This window comes from Gossypium raimondii, chromosome 13, assembly GCF_025698545.1.
Source record: "Gossypium raimondii isolate GPD5lz chromosome 13, ASM2569854v1, whole genome shotgun sequence".
NCBI classification, from domain to species: Eukaryota; Viridiplantae; Streptophyta; class Magnoliopsida; order Malvales; family Malvaceae; genus Gossypium; species Gossypium raimondii.
In genome coordinates this window covers 256123-274038 of record NC_068577.1, presented here as the reverse complement: position 1 = coordinate 274038, position 17916 = coordinate 256123, and the positions used below count along the sequence as shown (strand labels likewise).

The 17916-nt window shown below is 33.9% G+C and overlaps 3 protein-coding genes across 7 annotated transcripts; all 3 read left to right on the top strand.

Moving 5' to 3' along the window:
* The first annotated feature begins 1098 nt into the window (after window positions 1-1098).
* LOC105784006 (nascent polypeptide-associated complex subunit alpha-like protein 1) lies at window positions 1099-3170 on the top strand. Its single transcript, XM_012609749.2, has 4 exons — window positions 1099-1244; window positions 1335-1419; window positions 2360-2493; window positions 2568-3170. The coding sequence occupies exons 1-4, from the start codon at window positions 1176-1178 to the stop codon at window positions 2904-2906; spliced, it is 627 nt and encodes a 208-aa protein (XP_012465203.1). The 5' UTR covers window positions 1099-1175; the 3' UTR covers window positions 2907-3170.
* A 1404-nt stretch (window positions 3171-4574) lies between these two features.
* On the top strand, window positions 4575-7395 carry LOC105782469 (histone-lysine N-methyltransferase, H3 lysine-9 specific SUVH1). 3 transcript variants are annotated; one of them, XM_012607222.2, is made up of 2 exons: window positions 4575-4723; window positions 4901-7395. In XM_012607222.2, exon 2 carries the CDS (start codon window positions 5095-5097, stop codon window positions 7096-7098), a length of 2004 nt encoding a protein of 667 aa, XP_012462676.1. In that variant the 5' UTR covers window positions 4575-4723; window positions 4901-5094; the 3' UTR covers window positions 7099-7395. The 3 variants fall into 3 exon arrangements, with proteins under 3 accessions (XP_012462676.1, XP_012462677.1, XP_052482865.1); XM_012607223.2 differs by having other exon boundaries at window positions 4590-4723; window positions 5102-7395; XM_052626905.1 differs by having other exon boundaries at window positions 4593-4723; window positions 5034-7395.
* Window positions 7396-7604: 209 nt separating this feature from the next.
* Window positions 7605-17916, top strand: LOC105782470 (membrane-bound O-acyltransferase gup1). 3 transcript variants are annotated; one of them, XM_012607227.2, is made up of 21 exons: window positions 7605-7923; window positions 9632-9846; window positions 9948-10009; window positions 10104-10285; window positions 10381-10429; window positions 10523-10626; window positions 10743-10810; window positions 11475-11545; window positions 12212-12271; window positions 12362-12475; window positions 13277-13401; window positions 13479-13530; window positions 14112-14174; window positions 14364-14473; window positions 14563-14655; window positions 14742-14823; window positions 15246-15323; window positions 16419-16494; window positions 16576-16625; window positions 17143-17233; window positions 17436-17916. In XM_012607227.2, the coding sequence occupies exons 2-20, from the start codon at window positions 9714-9716 to the stop codon at window positions 17182-17184; spliced, it is 1614 nt and encodes a 537-aa protein (XP_012462681.1). In that variant the 5' UTR covers window positions 7605-7923; window positions 9632-9713; the 3' UTR covers window positions 17185-17233; window positions 17436-17916. The 3 variants fall into 3 exon arrangements, with proteins under 3 accessions (XP_012462681.1, XP_012462678.1, XP_012462682.1); XM_012607224.2 differs by having other exon boundaries at window positions 7607-7923; window positions 17378-17916; XM_012607228.2 differs by having other exon boundaries at window positions 7610-7923; window positions 10746-10810; window positions 17378-17916.

The following is a 17916-nucleotide window of genomic DNA, read 5'->3' as shown; positions in this document are numbered from 1 at the left end:
TTACCAGTGATGATTATATTTTTTATCAATAAAAATTTATAAATAGATCACAATGGGATTTATAAATTTTTCTTCATTCCTAAAGAGATAATTGAGCATTTTTTGAAATCAGGGGATAAACGCTAACCATAAAGAGATAAATATCTTTTATTTTTGGTAAATCCCAAACAACAAACACGATTAATGCGACTCAGACTCAGGCTATACTTAGAACAATGAACACCCTTAACTATCAAACCATCAAACTACCATACAAATTATTTTCATAGAGTTGACCATGAAGAGATAACTATCTTTTACCCTTTTATCATAAATTATTTTCATTTTATTTTTATAAATTACTTAATCTATATCATGTAAAAATTATAGAATCTTAAATTTTAAAAATCTGTTAAATTGTTTATACTTAAAATTTTAATAAAAGAAAATTGCATAAAATTGTTAAATATTATTTTAGAAAAACATATTTTAAAGTAATATGTTATATAATGTATTAGAAGTTGGATTGCATTTTCTTCCTTTACTTAAAAAATGAGCAAATTAGTCCCTATACATTAAATTAAAGAGTAAATTGGTCATTTTGATAAAAATTCTATCAATTTCTACTATTAAAAACAAAGGCGAACCCGTAAAATTGAGAAATTTTCATTTCTCCATTGAATTTTAAAAAAATTCTAATTACGCCTCAAATTTTTGAAAATTCTCATTATACCTCTTTTAAAAAAATAATTAAGCTCTCTTAAAACTTTTACAAATTATCATTAATCCCACAAAAATTAAAAATTTTAATTAGACCCCAATTTGTTTTTAATTCTAATTAAATTCCTAATTTTTAAAAAAATTTTAATAGTCCTCACAAATTTAATCCCAATATCCGACACTAGTTAAAAATTAGTTTTTGTACATTAGTATGAGGTATTCTTAGTACGTCACATGTTATTTTCTAGTTATTTGGTTAATCACGCTAATTTTTAACAATACAAATGAATTACCGAAATTAATTTAAGAAAGCTTCATTTTACTACTACAAGGGTCAAAGTTGTAATTTAATAGAACAACCCCGCTCCTTAATTTATTAAAGAAGCTTCATTTGTAGGGTTTTAGCCTTTACGGTTTTGTTCTTCTGATTATAGTCTCACGTTTTGTGTTTTCTTCTTCTTTTCTCTGAACCAAAAATGGCTGCCCAGACCGACAAAGAAATCGAAGAGATCCTCGCCGCTCATCTCGAACAACAAAAAGTCGATGTAACTTTTTTATCCTTTTCTCTACTCCTTTTATTTCCTAAAAATATTTGTTTCTTCCTTTCCATTGATTTTTATGTTTTGGTTTCACAGTCGGAACAAACTGTAGTTGAAGTTGACGTTGATGAAGACGACGATGAAGATGAGGACGATGACAAGGATGAAGATGATGCCGAAGGTGAATATTCGTATTCAGTAATTTCTTAAAATTTTAGATTTGGATTGAAATATTTTAAATAGTGGTTTAGTATTTGGTTAAATTGTGCTTGCTTAGTTTAAAAAATAAATAAATTGATATGCATGGATAAGCGAACTGGATCCATTGTCAGTAGCTACTAGGGCTTGATTTTGGGATTATGCTTCTACTTGACTTCCTAGTCTAGTTGATCTCAGAGTATTTCAACTAGTGGGTTTAGCTCTTTTCATGTGTTTTAATATTGTGGTTAGTTTCATGCTATGTTACTTGGATTTGGGTTAGTATCCGATATTGGCTGTCATGTGTCGGATATCTGATATGGGTACCGTTAGATTTTTAGGGATCTTGAAGATCATATCTCCATATCCATGTGTCGGATGATGAATGAGTCCGAACAGCATAGGTTTCATAAGTCTTGAATGTTCCTCAAACTTCAGATCAAGCTTATACTGTTTTAGCTTGGATTGATCAATTATGTTCCTGCAGTTCAATCATGTTAGTGCTACTAATGCGAATCATAACTTGTAAACCTCTAAAGTCTAGTTGCCCCTCCCCCAGATGGAGGAGTTTTTCCTATGGGTTGAAACATAATGTGCTCTGTGCTAGTTTTTAAATTGTCATACCATCTTGTGTTCATCAATGAAAAGATTAAATTGCCAATGCATAAAGTTCTTTATTTGTTCTTTCTATGCTGCAAAATGTTTTAAGCAGTCAAAAGAGTTTTTCTGGCTTGTGAAATACATTTGATATTTACTAATGCAATACAAGTTCTATTGATCACTGTGTTCAAAGTTTCTTGTTAATTGCAGAACTGCACTTTATATAAAAGAGTGATCCATTGATGGTTGTTAATATTTCTTCACTTCTATTCATATTAAGATTGAGATCCGTATTTCTTTTTCCCTATTGTATGTACTATCAGGACACCATGATGGAGAAGGAGCAGGTAGGTCAAAACAAAGCAGAAGCGAAAAGAAAAGTCGCAAAGCAATGTTGAAACTTGGGATGAAACCAATTCTGGGTGTTAGCCGAGTCACCATCAAGAAGAGCAAGAATGTCAGTCCCCTTTCCTTATTGTTAACCATTCATCACTTCCCTGCCTCGATAACTGATTAACTGTTGAATTTCAGATATTATTTATCATTTCAAAACCGGATGTCTTCAAGAGCCCCACATCAGATACCTATGTTATTTTTGGAGAAGCTAAGATCGAGGACTTGAGCTCGCAATTGCAGACTCAGGCTGCTGAGCAATTTAAGGCTCCTGATCTCAGTCACGTAATCTCCAAACCTGAACCCGAGCCATCAACATCGGCTCAGGACGATGAAGAAGTAGATGAGACTGGAGTCGAACCAAAGGACATTGAGTTGGTAATGACACAAGCAGGAGTCTCGAGGTCAAAAGCTGTCAAGGCACTCAAAGCTGCAGATGGGGATATTGTTGCTGCTATAATGGAGCTAACAACCTAAGGATGATGTTCACTAGTGATATATATGGGATGGGATGAGGTTGTGTGCTTCAGGTTGGATATATTTTTCTAATATTACCTTATTATTTTTCAAATTTCTTTTAGAATGATTCTCATTTTTTCCTTCTTGTTTCTATTTTAGTTGGTATAGAGAGCATTTGATACCATATCGAGTTTTGGTTGGTTTGAAACATTTTTCACCTCAATTTTTTTGCAACTTGAACACTTTTAGTTTGCAATTTTAATAGATTCGTTTCTCATTTAATTGACTGGATTTTGCTTTTTATCTCAGCCTTAGTATTTGTAGTTTTGATTTAATAAAGCTTCTGAGATCTGCAGAATTAGTTTTAAATTAAGATGATTGAGTATTGACCCAAATCATCTCAGTAGCTGCATCTGCAATGCTCTTAAACTCTGGCCTACTGAAAAACCGAAGTAGATAGACACTACTTCCCCAATCAACACCGGAAATGTTCCGAGTGCAACAAAAAGACCATGGTTCACATCACAATACCCTTGAGAAATCTCAGGATGCGCTTCACTGCAACAAGGGGAATACATACAGAGACTCCAAAGATTACTAAGGTCAGGACAAACATGGAGGAAGAGGTTAATTTGTCCTTCAAGGAAGCCAAGCTGGCTTGGGACCGAAGAAGCCCTCAAAATTCATTGGAGTACACCAATTTGTTTGTTGGAATTTTACTCACTCTAGCTAGCACGTATGAGTTGGTACGGCCTTCACCCGAAACCACCCTACCAACTTTGAAAATTAAAACTTCCCCTGGAAATGCGTCCAAAACATCCTCTGACTAAGGAACTTTCACAGCATCGAGGTCTTAACCTTCATGAAACAAATGCGTGTCCATTTTTGCGGAGATCGACAGGGCCCTTTGACCTTAAACAAATGCATGTCTATTTTTTATTTATTATTTTCTTTAAGATTCTTTTAAAATTTTAATCGGATTGATTAAACTGGCAAACTAGTGATTTTATCTGTTCGGCCACCAATTTGATTTAAAGAACCTTTTCTTTATGTTAAAATTTTTAAAATTTTCCTATTTACACATTAATTCAAAAAGTAAACTATTAAAATAGTCACTTTTGTTTACCTCATATTACATTCGCGTTATAATATTTTAGTCATTAAACTGTTAATTACCGTTAATGGTGTAACGATAAGCTGACATGGCACGTTAAATTATCATTTCAAATAAAAATTTTAGGTTAATTTATACAATCGGTCTCTATATTTTTTGCTTTAAGTAATTTAAAATTTTTCTCACGTTCTTTAACTTTCATTTTTTTCTTTATTTTCCATTCTCTTGTACTTCTCCCTATGTTCTCCTCCTTTCTCTATTTTTAACGTAATTTTTCTATATTTTTCATTTGTTAAAAGTAAAAATATAGGGATTAATTATAAAATTTAACCTAAAATTTTTGTTTGAAATGATAATTTAATGTGTCATATCATCTTGTCATTACACTGTTAAAGACAATTAACGGCTCAGTGACTAAAATATTACAACATGATAACATAAGTGATTAAAACGTAACATTTCAAATATAAATAATTAAAATATAAACAAATTACCCTGGTCCAAAATGCCAGGCTGGCAAAGAGACCACGAGTGGGGCGCTGGCAATAGCAAAAAAGAAAGCGTATACAGTAATTTACTTTTTTTTTTTTAAATTATTTCCTAAAATTGAAAGCCAAAAGCCAGTATCTTTAGATCTGGCCAAAAAAAAAAACTACAAAGAAAAAAAAATATTCGTTCAACGAACCGGTCCATCTCTCTGTGATTTTCTGCCTTCCGACAGGTAAATCATCTTACTTTTCTTTTGCCTTTCTTTCCAACATTTTAGTTTCTTTCAGACTGTAAACCCTAGATCTCTTTGTTTCTATATTTGTGTTTTAGAGAAAAATAAATAAATGAATTTTACTTTTTTAATTTTTTCACTAAAAGTTTGATTATTGTATAATTTGGTTTCATTTAGGGCATTATTTTTGTGAATAAACAAGTAAAGATGGATAAAAGCTGAAGTGGGTATTTGCTAGTTTTGAAGAAAAAAGGGGAAATTTTTCGGGGGGTTCAAAGGCCTAATTTTCATGTAATTTTGGTTCATATAGGAGCTTGGTTTTGTGGGTAAACAAGTTTAAGGAGGTTAAAAAGGCTTGTTTTTTGTTTGTTATGGAAGGAGGGGTAGCCGGAAACAGTGTACCGCCGAATTCATTTGATAAATCTAAAGTTTTGGATGTAAAACCACTACGTTCTTTGCTTCCGGTATTCCCGGAGGCACCGAATGGTCCGCCTTTTGTATGTGCACCTCCTAATGGTCCTTTCCCGACTGGGTTTTCACCGTTTTTTCCATTTAGTGGACCACAAGGATCACCGTTGACGCCTGGTCTTAACCAAAATCTCTTCAATTCAACTGCTATGCCGATTCGTTCGTTTAGAGCCGAACCACCACCAGCTTCTAATGGTGAAAATGTGCAAAGCAGTAATAAACGCAAATCTGTTGGCCCGAGTTCCGTCAAAAAGAAAGTGAAGAGAAGCAACGATTCGGAGCTTGCACTGGCTGCACTTACTAATTTTAAACCTGGAATCAGTGCAGCTGAAAAAGATGATGGTAACCGGGAACTTGTTGAAAATGTGCTTATGAGGTTCGAAGCACTTAGGAGAAAGCTTAGCCAAATGGAAGATGCAAAGGAATCACATTCTGATATTTTCAAGCGCGCTAACTTAAAAGCTGGCAACATTATGTTCACGAAAGGGGTACGGACTAATGGAAAGAAGCGAATTGGGGTTGTTCCTGGTGTTGAAATCGGTGACATTTTCTTCTTCCGAATGGAGTTGATTTTAATCGGGTTGCATTCTCAATCCATGGCTGGAATTGACTTCATGCCTATGAAGGCTGATATTGAGGGAGAGCGAGTGGCTATAAGCATTGTTTCGTCTGGAGGGTATGAAGACAATGCTGAAGATCCTGATGTTTTGGTATACACCGGTCAAGGTGGGAATGCTAGTGCCGATAAAGAAGCATCCGATCAGAAGCTTGTGAGGGGCAATCTTGCTTTGGAAAGGAGCTTGCACCGAGCCAATGAAGTAAGAGTTATTCGGGGTTTCAAGGATGCTACTCACCAAACTTCTAAGGTTTATGTATACGACGGGCTATACAAGGTCCAAGAGTCGTGGATGGAGAAAGGGAAAACGGGTTGTAACATGTTCAAGTATAAATTAGTAAGGCTTCCCGGGCAAACGGGTGCATTTTCGACATGGAAATCCATTCGGAAATGGAAAGAAGATCCGTCTTCAAGAGATGGACTTATTCTTCCAGACCTCACTTCAGGTGCTGAAAGCATACCTGTTTCACTTGTAAATGAGGTCGATGATGAAAAGGGTCCTGCTTATTTCACATATGTCTCGACTGTTAAATATCCAAAATCGTTCAAATTAGTACAACCTTCATACGGATGCAATTGCCGTGATGCATGTCAAGCAGGAAATTCAAACTGTTCCTGCATTCAAAAAAACGGAGGCGATTTCCCTTACATTACCACTGGGATTCTAGCTTGTCGAATGCCTATGATATTTGAATGTGGTTCCTCATGCCCTTGTTTTCGTAACTGCAAAAACCGGGTTTTACAAACTGGTTTTAAAGTTCACTTTGAAGTTTTTAAGACACGAGACAAGGGTTGGGGTCTACGGTCATGGGACCCTATTCGTGCAGGTACGTTTATTTGTGAATACGCAGGTGAAGTTATTGAAAAAATTAAGGAAAAAGCAGACGGGGACGATGGTGAAAACAATGATTACGTTTTCAATACGAATCGAGTGTATGAATCCTTCAAATGGAATCATGAAACTGAGTCAGCAGAGGAAAGATCTGACACTAGTGAAAAGTTCGATATTCCGTCTCCTCTAATCATAAGTTCGAAGAACAGTGGAAACATAGCTCGATTTATGAATCATAGTTGCTCCCCGAATGTTTTTTGGCAACCGATAATGTATGAAAATAACAATGAAGCTTTTCTCCATATTGCTTTCTTTGCTAAGAAACACATTCCTCCGATGACCGAGTTGACATACGATTACGGTATTCCACGGTCGGATGAGACCGAAAGTAACAACATGGAACACGGAAAAAAGAAGTGCTTATGTGGATCGCCGAAATGCAGAGGTTACTTTTATTGAGGTTACAAAAAAGCTGTATTATGTAGACAAGCAAAGACTTTTTGGGTTTTTGAATATCTAATCATGTAATTCTATATGCTTTTCCATCTCTAGTTTTTGTAGCTCAGAACTGACAACATATGTGAACCAAGCATGATGATGTTTTGTTGCTGTTGTTGTTCTCTGGTTTGTAGGAAGTTAGGTTTTGGTGTCAGGTTCACTTTGTTTTCTTGTTTCACATTTGAATTTTGAATATCTAAAATGTAGGAATATATTTTTAAAAATAAAAATATAATAACTAAATTTTAAATTTATGAAGAGTATAAGGACTTATGATGAATTTTAACTTATGTTTTTCTCCAAAATTATTTATGGGATTAATTTTCAATGGAATCCAAAATGCAAAGAGTTTAACTTTATGGTGAATCAATTGACTTGTGAATCAATATAAACTAATTGAATTTGGTAAAAAATTAGGGATTTTATAATTTTTTAAATAATTGTTAAATTTTTTTAATAAAATTTTAATAATATTTGATAGGATGAATCATTGATCCGGTTAGAAAACCGGAAGGAGAATAATTTCAAAGTTGTTTCTGTTTCCAAACATCCATCTCTCTCTGGCATGATCACAATCCAAAGCTCTCCCATTCCCTTCTATTTCCCTTACTGCTTGTATTTCGAGCTTCGATCTCTTTCTTTTTCCCCCTTCTCTCGTTAACCCTAACTCACTTGTTCCCAACCCTCTTCCCCATTCTTTCCAAATATAAAAATCCTCTCACTCCCAACTCCGATTAACCACCGGTTTTTTCGTACCGAAGTTATTGATCAATTAAGTTTCTTAAGGTAAGGATCGTTTCCTCTTTTGTTTTTTAATGTCATTTTTATATTTTTTGTTGAAAAAAAAATTGAATGTGAATGCACTTAGCATGTCTATTTTAGGGTTACTTGGCTCTTATCATGAAAATTTAATTTAGGGTTTTAGATTGGAAGTTTTATAGGTTAGTAATTTTATTTGTGGGTTCGTAGTGTTGACGTTTGACTGGTGGGTATTATTGGGTTTAGGGTTGATTCCCTATATACTTTTATGGAAGGAATTTTGTGGCTACTTCAAGCTGATAGTATATGTGGGTTACGTGAAGAAATCCATTCAGAGGGATTTGGACAATTGCAATGCTAAGTTTTAAATGATTGATAGATTTTTGTTTCTTTTTTTTTTTTAAGGATGATAATTCTTTTGTCGTTGTTGATATGTGGGTAAATTGGCTTCAGATCGATGGGGGTTTTTGGATAATTCTTTATTTTCATGAGCTTTTGTCTGTCCTAAAGATCTTGCCTCTTATTCTTCTTTTTTTAATTGAACTTTTTTGTTTCGATTTCACATTAAGAAAAACTGCGGGTTTGCTAATGCTTATTGGATTGATGATGCTGATAGTCTTTTTTTAGATATAAATTTGGTTAAAGAGTATAGGGATTGCTTTAGTTTTATGAAATACAAGCATTAAAATGAGAGATTTAATTGCATTCATGTATTTATTTTTTTCATTGGATTGGAGCAGTTTTGATGTTTTATGTTTATTAAGCCTATGTGATAATAAATTTGTAACTTTAATTGTTTCATTGGTGCACTTATTTGTATTTGAGAGCTTTATTTGGTCATAGGCATAGAGAATTTCAGCCAGCTTTATTATGCTGTTTTAGTTAACATTACTAGAATTTGGAATGGAATGTAACGGTCTTTCCCCACTAATTATTTTCATTGTTCTCTCTTTTGAGAATCATCAGGAACTTTGGTTAGGCTAATTGTTATCTGATAAAATTTGGTTTTTCTATGGTATGATGATATGTATTGTTGATTTCTATTGATTAGATGAATCTCTTTTTTTTCTTGATGGTTATTGTAAGTCAAGAAGTGAAAGGTGCAAATGGAACATACACTTTAGTTAGAAATAGCTATGATATACATGTGAGTTTACTCATTCGATCAAAGCTATTAAGGAGCTATAAATATCTCATAATTTTGAACATTATGAGGTTGGATGCTTAGGTGGTTGTTTGAAGGTACACTAAGTTCTCTTGCCGTTAAAAAATTGAATGTGTATTCTAACAAAAGCTTACCCTATGCAAGTTTCTGGTTATCTATATTTTCAGATGCTTTAAAATACATACGAGTTCAATTATTGTGTTTTTAAACCTTTTCCATTTAAACAATATCCATCCTATTTCCTGATTCCCTCTTACAAATAAATCCTTCTTATGCCAGTTCATTCTAAATTGAGCTTTGAAACTTTAGGCAATCAAATGCTTTGGTTGCAAAGGGATTTGACAGTGTTTAGGTTTTCAAATTGGGATTTCTGTTAAGGGATCTAGGGTTCTTAGGAATTGAGGGGAAGAGGTTTCACACTTTGGGGGATTTTTTTTGTTAGATCAATTTGAGTGGATGCCATGATTGGGTTTTTTCTCCCGATGGATTCGGGTTGGCCAATCAATAAATTTAGGGTTTTTTTCCCCAAAGATTTTTGAATCTAACGTTCTTTTTCTCAAATTATTACAGGTGAACCAAACAAGGGTTTTACTTTCTTTAACTTTTGGTTCGTTGGAGAAGAGAAAAATCTTATTCTTGGGTGACTAGGAATATGAATACGAGCAAAAATAATAGTAAGAGTAAATTCAAGCAGAAGCAAAACAAAGTTGAGCTGCTTCTTCTAATACTTTATGTAATTGGCTTCTACATCTTTTGCATCCACCGCTCTCTTCAGCTTTCTCGGGGTACTTCTTGTCTTTCTTCTTTCTTTCTCAATTTTCTTTTGGGTCTTTTTTCATACACTGGAGTGCTATATTTTGTAAATTCAATTGCTTATTTGCTGCAGATCATTTCTCCAAACTCCGTGGCTTGCATATCGGATGGCTTTTCTCTCCTCCTCGCCTCAATGTACGGAATCTTATATAAGTTTTTCACTACTTGTTTTAATAAATATTCAGTTCCTGGTTTGCCCTAATTTCTCCTGTATTTCTATTAAATGTAGGATGCTTCTGATGACCAATGGAGAAATTTCCGAACAAACTTACCCATTCTTAGCCTTGTTTTTGGAATATTTACCTTGCTTGCTAATATCTTCAGGAAATTATTCCATTTGAGAGCCAGAGGGATGTCCTTTTTTTGGCTTTTCCTTTCTCTCATTTACCTTTCTTATCTTCACGGAGCTTGGTTAGTTTTAGCTTTTCAAGTTTGCTACTTAAACCACTTGTCTTCTTTTCTTGCTTTGCTGGCTTATGTTCACCTTGTCCCCATTGTTTTCACAGCATCCTTTTTATCTTTTTAATTGCTTCATCAAACTTTCTCCTAGTAAAGGTTTAATTCCTTCCACTCTTTCATTTCTTATGAATTGTTCGCTACATTCTAGCTTGTTTTTTTAATACCATTACTAGATTTCTGTTTCTGCAGATATTTGCACGTGCAAAGTACTTCACGTTTCTACTTTGGATTTTCAACCTAGGTTTTCTTTTTTGCAACCGTATTTATCAAGGATACTCATTCTCTATATTTGGGTGAGTAGTCTAAGCTGCAAGATGTTTACTTAGTAGGGAATGATATATAACATATATGTATATGGTATGCTAATCTTGCTTAGTGTAATTGCCTTTTTATAAATTTTGGTTGCAAGCAGGGAATACTGGGAGTATTTGGACAATTTTCGAGGCACATTTAGATGGCACATTTGCTTTAACTTAGGTATGTCCTTGCATTTCTGGTCTTATTTATGTTACAATTCAGTAGCAAACGAAAACCTTCTAAGCTAATGTACAAATCAAATGATAGAACATTGGTATACAAACCAACATTGGTATCCAATAGCAGAAGAGAAATAGTTTTGTAGTGAATGGTGTATAGATAAACCATAAGTTAGTAAGCACTTGTGCGTGGAATGGTCCATCTTGCATGCTGTTATTGCTCTTTGGTTGAACTGAACAGGTTCTTTAGGTGATCATAAATTCATTATATAATGTCATGAATTACTTTTTATTTCTGTCAAGCATTCACTACAATTTAAGGCCTCATAAAGTAGCTTTGATATTTAAAAGTTGAACAAGGAGGACATTTACTTAAAATGAATCTCTCTTACTGCAGCTTGTAGATTTACAAACAAAGGCCAACTTGAGAATATATGTGTATAAAGCAATGTACTTATTGTCTCTATCCTGATTCTAATACTGAAAATTCTGAATAAAAAAGACTGTTTATTACAAAATTGTTTGGGGTTCTCTAAGTTCTATCTTCTTTAATGAAAGAATGATATTCGTTCATTAACTTTCCAACTCTTTGGCTAGTATTTATCAGTTCACACACATCTTATGGAAGGTTTTATAATTATTTTTTTTGTCTTTTTATTTGGAAGTTGTTTTGCGCATGATAAGCTTTGGCTATGATTACCATTGGGCCCATCAAGAATCTCGTTTTGATCAAGAGGTAGTTTCTGCTATTTATTTTTCTCCCTCTTCCCCCCTCCCCCTTCTTTTGCTGTGGCTTCCTTTTTCTAGTTCAGATTATCATTGTAATTGTCCTCTTGTGTCCACGTTATGCATGATTCCTTGCTTTCTTCTAATTAATATGAATTTGACTATGAGGTGTGTTATCGTATCTGTTAGGCTAATGGACAAAGTTGCTAGACAGTGGAGAATCACATTGTAAGTTGTCTAGGAATTGTAGTTTCACCTTCAGAACTTGTTAGTCTTGTACAAGGACATTAGTTTTTCTTTGCTTCCTTTCTGCATTTCTTGTGCATCCTTTAAACTGGTTGCAGTCTTTCCAATTAAGTTTAGCATCACACTTGTCTCTTTCATTTGCCATTAGGTGAATCTTCAAACTCTGGTTTCAAGAGTGTAAACAGTGTTCCCGACCTTCACATAGTACTTTCTTGAAGAACAACTTTGCCAAGAATTTTAAGATATCCTGCATTGTGGATCTATCCATTGAAAGAACTCTCTATGTTTCCTTTTCCCTTAGAAACTTTTCTGATTTCTAGGTTTACACTTTGCATGTTTGCTTGAGAGTTTATATTTACACAGAAAATCTGTATATCTGGTCTGACTTGAATATAAGGTATTCAGATATTTTCTGTTTCTGTAATTGCAGAAGCATATCCAAAGATGCCATGTTTGTAAATCAGGAAAAAACTGTTATCAAATTCTACAGGTTACTTGCTAACTAGATTGGATCCCTACTCTTGTTACTATTGCCTGAAAGTATTACTTCATTTTCTCATAAAATACATGTCCTGTGCAGGAGAGAAATGCCCATATCAATGATTATTCCTTTACAACATACCTCAGTTATCTGGTGTTTGCACCGCTTTACATTGCAGGGCCAATCATAAGTTTTAATTCATTTGCCTCCCAGGTTTGTCACTTCATGATGAATAATATTGCTTCTTCTTCTCCTTCTCTTCATACACAGAATCACCCTTACTCATGAATGATGAGAGTGTCGTTAGAAATTAGATACCTTCTATAGTTGAAGTGAAACCACAGTCTGCTGTTTTACCATTTTTTTGATGGAAATGCAAGTTATTCAATAAACAAACTGGAGAAACAATATAGTTATATACTCTGGGCTATTACTAAATAAAGGATTTAATTGGATGAATCCTTGAAGGTTGAATGTGAAAGTAGAAACCATTTAGCTATTCCTGCACTTGTGCATGAGCTATTGAACTCATGCACCCTCATCCCTCAAGTCGGAAATAGAAACTTGAAATTTTTTCCATATGATGTGTCTGATCTACCCAAATGTACTACTTTAAATTCTCAGTTGTATTTGGGAACTTGGATTTGAAATAGAGGATTTCTATTTCATACATATTGTAAATTGTGTTATACAATTCAGAAAAACACAACCTTCACGATTATTTCAAATTCATGGATTCATTAGTCTCTACTTAGGTGGAATTGGAAATTGACATACCTAAACTAAATAAGGGAATTCAAAGTGTTCTTCTTAACCATCCTCGTAACATTATAATGAACCAAATCCCATCTGTCAAATCTATTTTTCCCAAACATTTACTGTACCTCTCACACTCTGTCTCAAATTATGTTGCTTATGTATGTGTATTCTAAGACTGTATATTTCTAGTAAAACATACTGATCTGTGATATGTGGTGTAGTTTCATTAGGTTTTCTTGTTATGATGTTTTGCAGCTAGATGTGCCACAAAATCATTACTCAATCAAAGAGGTGATTTGGTATGGGTTACGCTGGGTATTTGGTCTGTGTCTCATGGAACTAATGACTCATCTGTTTTATTTTAATGCCTTTGCTACTAGGTGAGTTGCTTACACTTTAGTTTACAGAAACTTTTAGAGCCTACTGTAAGCTAAAATTTTCTTTTTGCAATGACCAGTGCTTCATGGAAAATGTTATCTCCTATGGACATATTCATCATTGGATATGGGGTAAGGAGTTAATATTTAGTTATTTGAATCTGTTTTAGAATTCCTTAAAATATGACGTGTTACATATTTACAATTTAAGGAAATGGCAGAGCCTTAGATTTAGTGTAATATGTGAAAAGAGATACAGTTTCCATTTTCCCTAGGACAGAAGAGAAGTGACTGTCTAAAAATTGGATGGTATCTGTGTAAATATGAGTGAAAAAGAAATTGATCTGGGAAGTATTTTCCATCGTGAACATTTGTTTGCTTTTCAAAGAAAGGAAATAAAGAAAATCCAAATTATCTTTTTGTTCTTGTATAATTGGTACCATTTTTGAACCGGTCCTGATGGAAAGGGCTCATTGAGGGTGGTTAATATCTTGACTGTTCATTGATCCTCAAGCACCCAATGTTTAAGGAAATATTTTCTTTTTTTAACCAATATTGAGAAGTGATGTATAGTTAAAACAAAGATATTAGTGGAGCTAGCTAACACCATTCCTAAATTGTTAAAAACAAAAGTTTGTATATTCCACAAGATTTTCAATTTTAAATGCATAAATTTAATATTAAGTCTAATGCTATTCATTATACTGTTACAGGTCATAAATTTCATGTGGTTAAAGTTTTTCCTTATCTGGCGCTTTTTTCGGTTTTGTTCCCTGGTATGTTCACTCTAAGGATGATGGTCTGATTGGTACTTTTTTCTCCCTTTATATGCTACCTTGTTTAGTTCCTTCTTAGATGGTTTAATCCTTGGTTCACATAACTCCTTTTGTAATAATTTGTGCCAAGATTATAGCATGGTATTTTGACCCATATGAACAAATTCATTTACACTGTTATAATTGTAGATAGCTGGAATTGAGGCCCCTGAAAACATGCCAAAGTGTGTCAATAATTGTCATGACTTGGAAAGTTTTTGGAAAAGTTGGCATGCATCCTTCAACAAGTGGATTGTGAGGTTTTCATTTGTCGACACTTTCTCTACTGCTCACTTTTCTGCATTTTTATGTTTTGCATGCTGACTTACAATATGGTATAATTTTTTAGGTACATGTATATTCCTCTTGGCGGATCTCAAAGAAAGCTACTCAACATATGGGTTATATTCACATTTGTTGCTGTATGGCATGATTTAGAATGGTATGACAAGCTACTGGGTTGTTCTTTGCTTTGTTCTTAACAAGTAGCCTATTCCTTATGTAAATGCTTATTGCCTTCGGTCATAGGAAACTTCTTTCATGGGCATGGCTCACATGTTTATTCTTTGTTCCTGAATTGTTGGTGAAGTCAGCAACAAATGCATTCCAGGTTAAGCCAATGTTCTCTATCAATTATTAATTTTACATGTTTTTTATGACTTTTTGAACCTTGTTAGTTAGCCTTAAGGCACCTTGATCCGGCTGACATCTTTGTCTGGGAAATAGTCTTTTGTTGTGAACTGCTGGCCTCTCATCATGCATGCAAGTAAAAAAGAGGTTGTATAAAGCATAAATGACTGATCTTGTGAGTTTTCAGTTATAGTGGCTTACATAACGAGGACTTGAAATGTATTTAAAATATGGCTCAATTGCTTTATCTAGATCATAGATCAAATTAGGCATTGAGATGACAGCCCTATATTTGAGGAGTGCTGTTATAAAATAAGGCAATGAAAATTTTCTTCTTTAACAAGCTTCATGATTTTCTTAGTTCAATTTGTCGTGTTTCTTTTTTCTTTTTCTTTTTCTCAGGCCAAGGGTGCTTTGGACGGATTTATTTTTCGCGAACTTAGAGCAGCTGGTGGTACCATCACAATCACATGTCTCATGGTCAGTCTTAGTGTGTGCATGAAAAACCTAATATTGCAGCTTCTTATAGACTCCAGATTTTTTCATGCAAGCATTTTATCTACATCTGATATTGTGTTGTGTTCTACTGTTTTATGGTCATGGAGTTTTTTTTTAGTTATAGAATTTAGGCTCAAGTCATTATTTAGCCCCTGAACAATACCTATTTTCCCACATGGTACTTAAAACTTTTTTTTGTCCCACTTTGATACCTAAACTATCATTTTTGTTTTAGTTTACCCCAAAATAAAAAAGTTGCCGATAAGAATGTGACACATGGCATACTCTTATTGGACACTAGTAATTTTTGGGGTAAAATGGGACGAAAATGATAGTACAGGTAATATAAAATGGGACAAAAAAGAGTTTAAATACCGAAGTGGGAAAAAGGTGTAGTTTAGGGGCTAAATTGTGACCTTAAGCCTAGAATTTATTATAGTTGCTAGCCTTCTCTTCAATGCATCTTTTGCTAAAGAGCTGAATCAATGAATTTTCGTGGGAGCTTTGTTTTATTAAGGGATGTTTACCAGCAAAGACAAGCCTATTTTGAAAATTTTACCTGTCAAATTGATGATCATGAGTTTGTTGGATTATTGAATGTTTTTTATGCCTGTTATTAAGGTTCCATATGGTTTATGTTTTTCCTATCTACTTGTCATTTTCTTTACTTTATGCTGTTTTAAAATTCCTTTGAAGCGGATGCTAAAGATAAAGAACTCTATCATAGTTTGATTTTCAATGGAAAAATAATTGAACTGTAGCACAATTATTACATAATTAGTCTATATAACATGAAATTGTGCATTTTCTCATCTAAAAATAAATAAATATTCCATATATGATCCTTTTAAAAAACATATTTTGCTCTTGCAGCCAAAAGCAATTTCTTCTTACTCACTTCCAAACACAATGTAAATGATAAAAGCGCCAACCAGATGGAACCTTGTTGTACGGAATGCAAGCAAAACTTTTAATGAAATAGATGTCTTTTTGCAACTGCAGTTTAGAACACAAGTATCTGCTTCCCATGGGAAATAGTCTTTGCATCTGCACTTTACCAAGCTTTTCTTGGTGCAGGTTGCTAACCTTGTTGGCTATGTTATTGGTCCGTCAGGCTTTAGTTGGTTGATTTCTCAGTTCCTAAGCAAAGAAGGTAAGGGAATACCTTTCACCCTGTTTTATGCGTCTCATATACCTTGTAGCTGTCTGATTAATGCTTTACCCTTTTTTTCAGGACTTAATGTCTTTGGTTTTATGCTGCTGACATTTTATGTGGGAACTAAGGTAAACGGCATAAGACACCTTTACTTTACACTGCATCTGGTAGGGAGGACAGAGGAGAAAGGAAAGGGGGAAAAAAAAAGATAATCCAAAGGTTGAAGGACAAAATAGAACAAGTTTTATCTTAACTATTAGTCAGGCGAATCTAGAATTTTTTTTTTTTTTTTTGGAGAGGGGGGTTCGAATTTGAATTATAAATTTTTAATATGTCAAATATCGATTTTATCATGTATTAATTTATGATTTTATAATGTTTAAAAGGAGTAAATAGAATTTCTTTTTTCATTTTTTGGGAGGCCAAAGTGTAATTTTCCCCTATATTAATTTATAATTCGATCATTTATAGGGGGGAGGCTAGAATTGAAATTTTCCTCCTCCCCCCTATCTGCCCCTGCTATTAGTTTAAAAAATTTTGTCCTCAATCTTTCTCCATCCTCCCTGCCAAACGAAGGATTAATTATTTTCTTGATGCCTGTCTGGCTAGCACTAATTTTTACCTAAAAAAAACCTTTACATGCAGCTTATGTTTCATATAAGTGATGCCAAGCAAAGTATGCAATGAAGTTCTTTTCTGGTGTGCATGATGCATCCATATTTGGTGCCTTGATCTGGTAAGCATCACAGTACTATACTATATCCATAATGTTCATTCATACTGGGAAGAAATTGCTGGAGATTATGATAGAGATTCAGGCTACATATAATTTTGCTCATTTGAGCTATCTATGGTGTAAAACTTTTGTATACTGTCTCAGGATCAAAAACTTTTGTATGAAAGGCCAAATGATACTTCTGCACACTGATACCCTGCAGGCTGCTCAGCTGCTTGAACTGTAATGTGACAATAACAGTTTCAGCAAGAGTCTATTTTACAAAAACAACAATCATCCTTGGAATGGTGCAATGAGACTACCTAGCAGTAAGCATCAATTTTCAGGTAGTTGACACTGCCCTTCATTTACTTCTAATTTCAGTTATCATAGGCAATTAAATGAAAGTGGGATCTTTTACATTTATGTAAAGCGTCCATCCTATTCTTGGATTCGCAATGGCCAATAAGCCAAACGGTTTTAAGTAGTTAGCACTTAGAACAACTCAAGCAACATCCATGTTTAAGATGATAGAGCTGTAAGGTATTTGGCATTCATATATGTTTAAAGTCTTGCAATAGGTATTGTACCATTGGATTTTAGATGAAAGTGACGTTTTTGTATGATGTTAGTGTGAACAAGTAATGTAGTAGAGCACATGTGTGATTTTTCTTTCTATACTATATGAAAATTTGTGTTTTCTA

Bases quoted from the DNA above. Each gene is read 5' to 3' on its own strand.
- LOC105782470 (XM_012607227.2), top strand. From the start codon at position 9,714: ATGAATACGAGCAAAAATAATAGTAAGAGTAAATTCAAGCAGAAGCAA. The intron at 14,175-14,363 runs GTATGTTCACTC...TTATAATTGTAG, and splicing joins TTTTTCGGTTTTGTTCCCTG to ATAGCTGGAATTGAGGCCCC. The intron at 14,824-15,245 runs GTTAAGCCAATG...TCTTTTTCTCAG, and splicing joins CAGCAACAAATGCATTCCAG to GCCAAGGGTGCTTTGGACGG.
- LOC105784006 (XM_012609749.2), top strand. From the start codon at position 1,176: ATGGCTGCCCAGACCGACAAAGAAATCGAAGAGATCCTCGCCGCTCAT. The intron at 1,245-1,334 runs GTAACTTTTTTA...TTGGTTTCACAG, and splicing joins TCGAACAACAAAAAGTCGAT to TCGGAACAAACTGTAGTTGA. The intron at 2,494-2,567 runs GTCAGTCCCCTT...GTTGAATTTCAG, and splicing joins CCATCAAGAAGAGCAAGAAT to ATATTATTTATCATTTCAAA.
- LOC105782469 (XM_012607222.2), top strand. From the start codon at position 5,095: ATGGAAGGAGGGGTAGCCGGAAACAGTGTACCGCCGAATTCATTTGAT.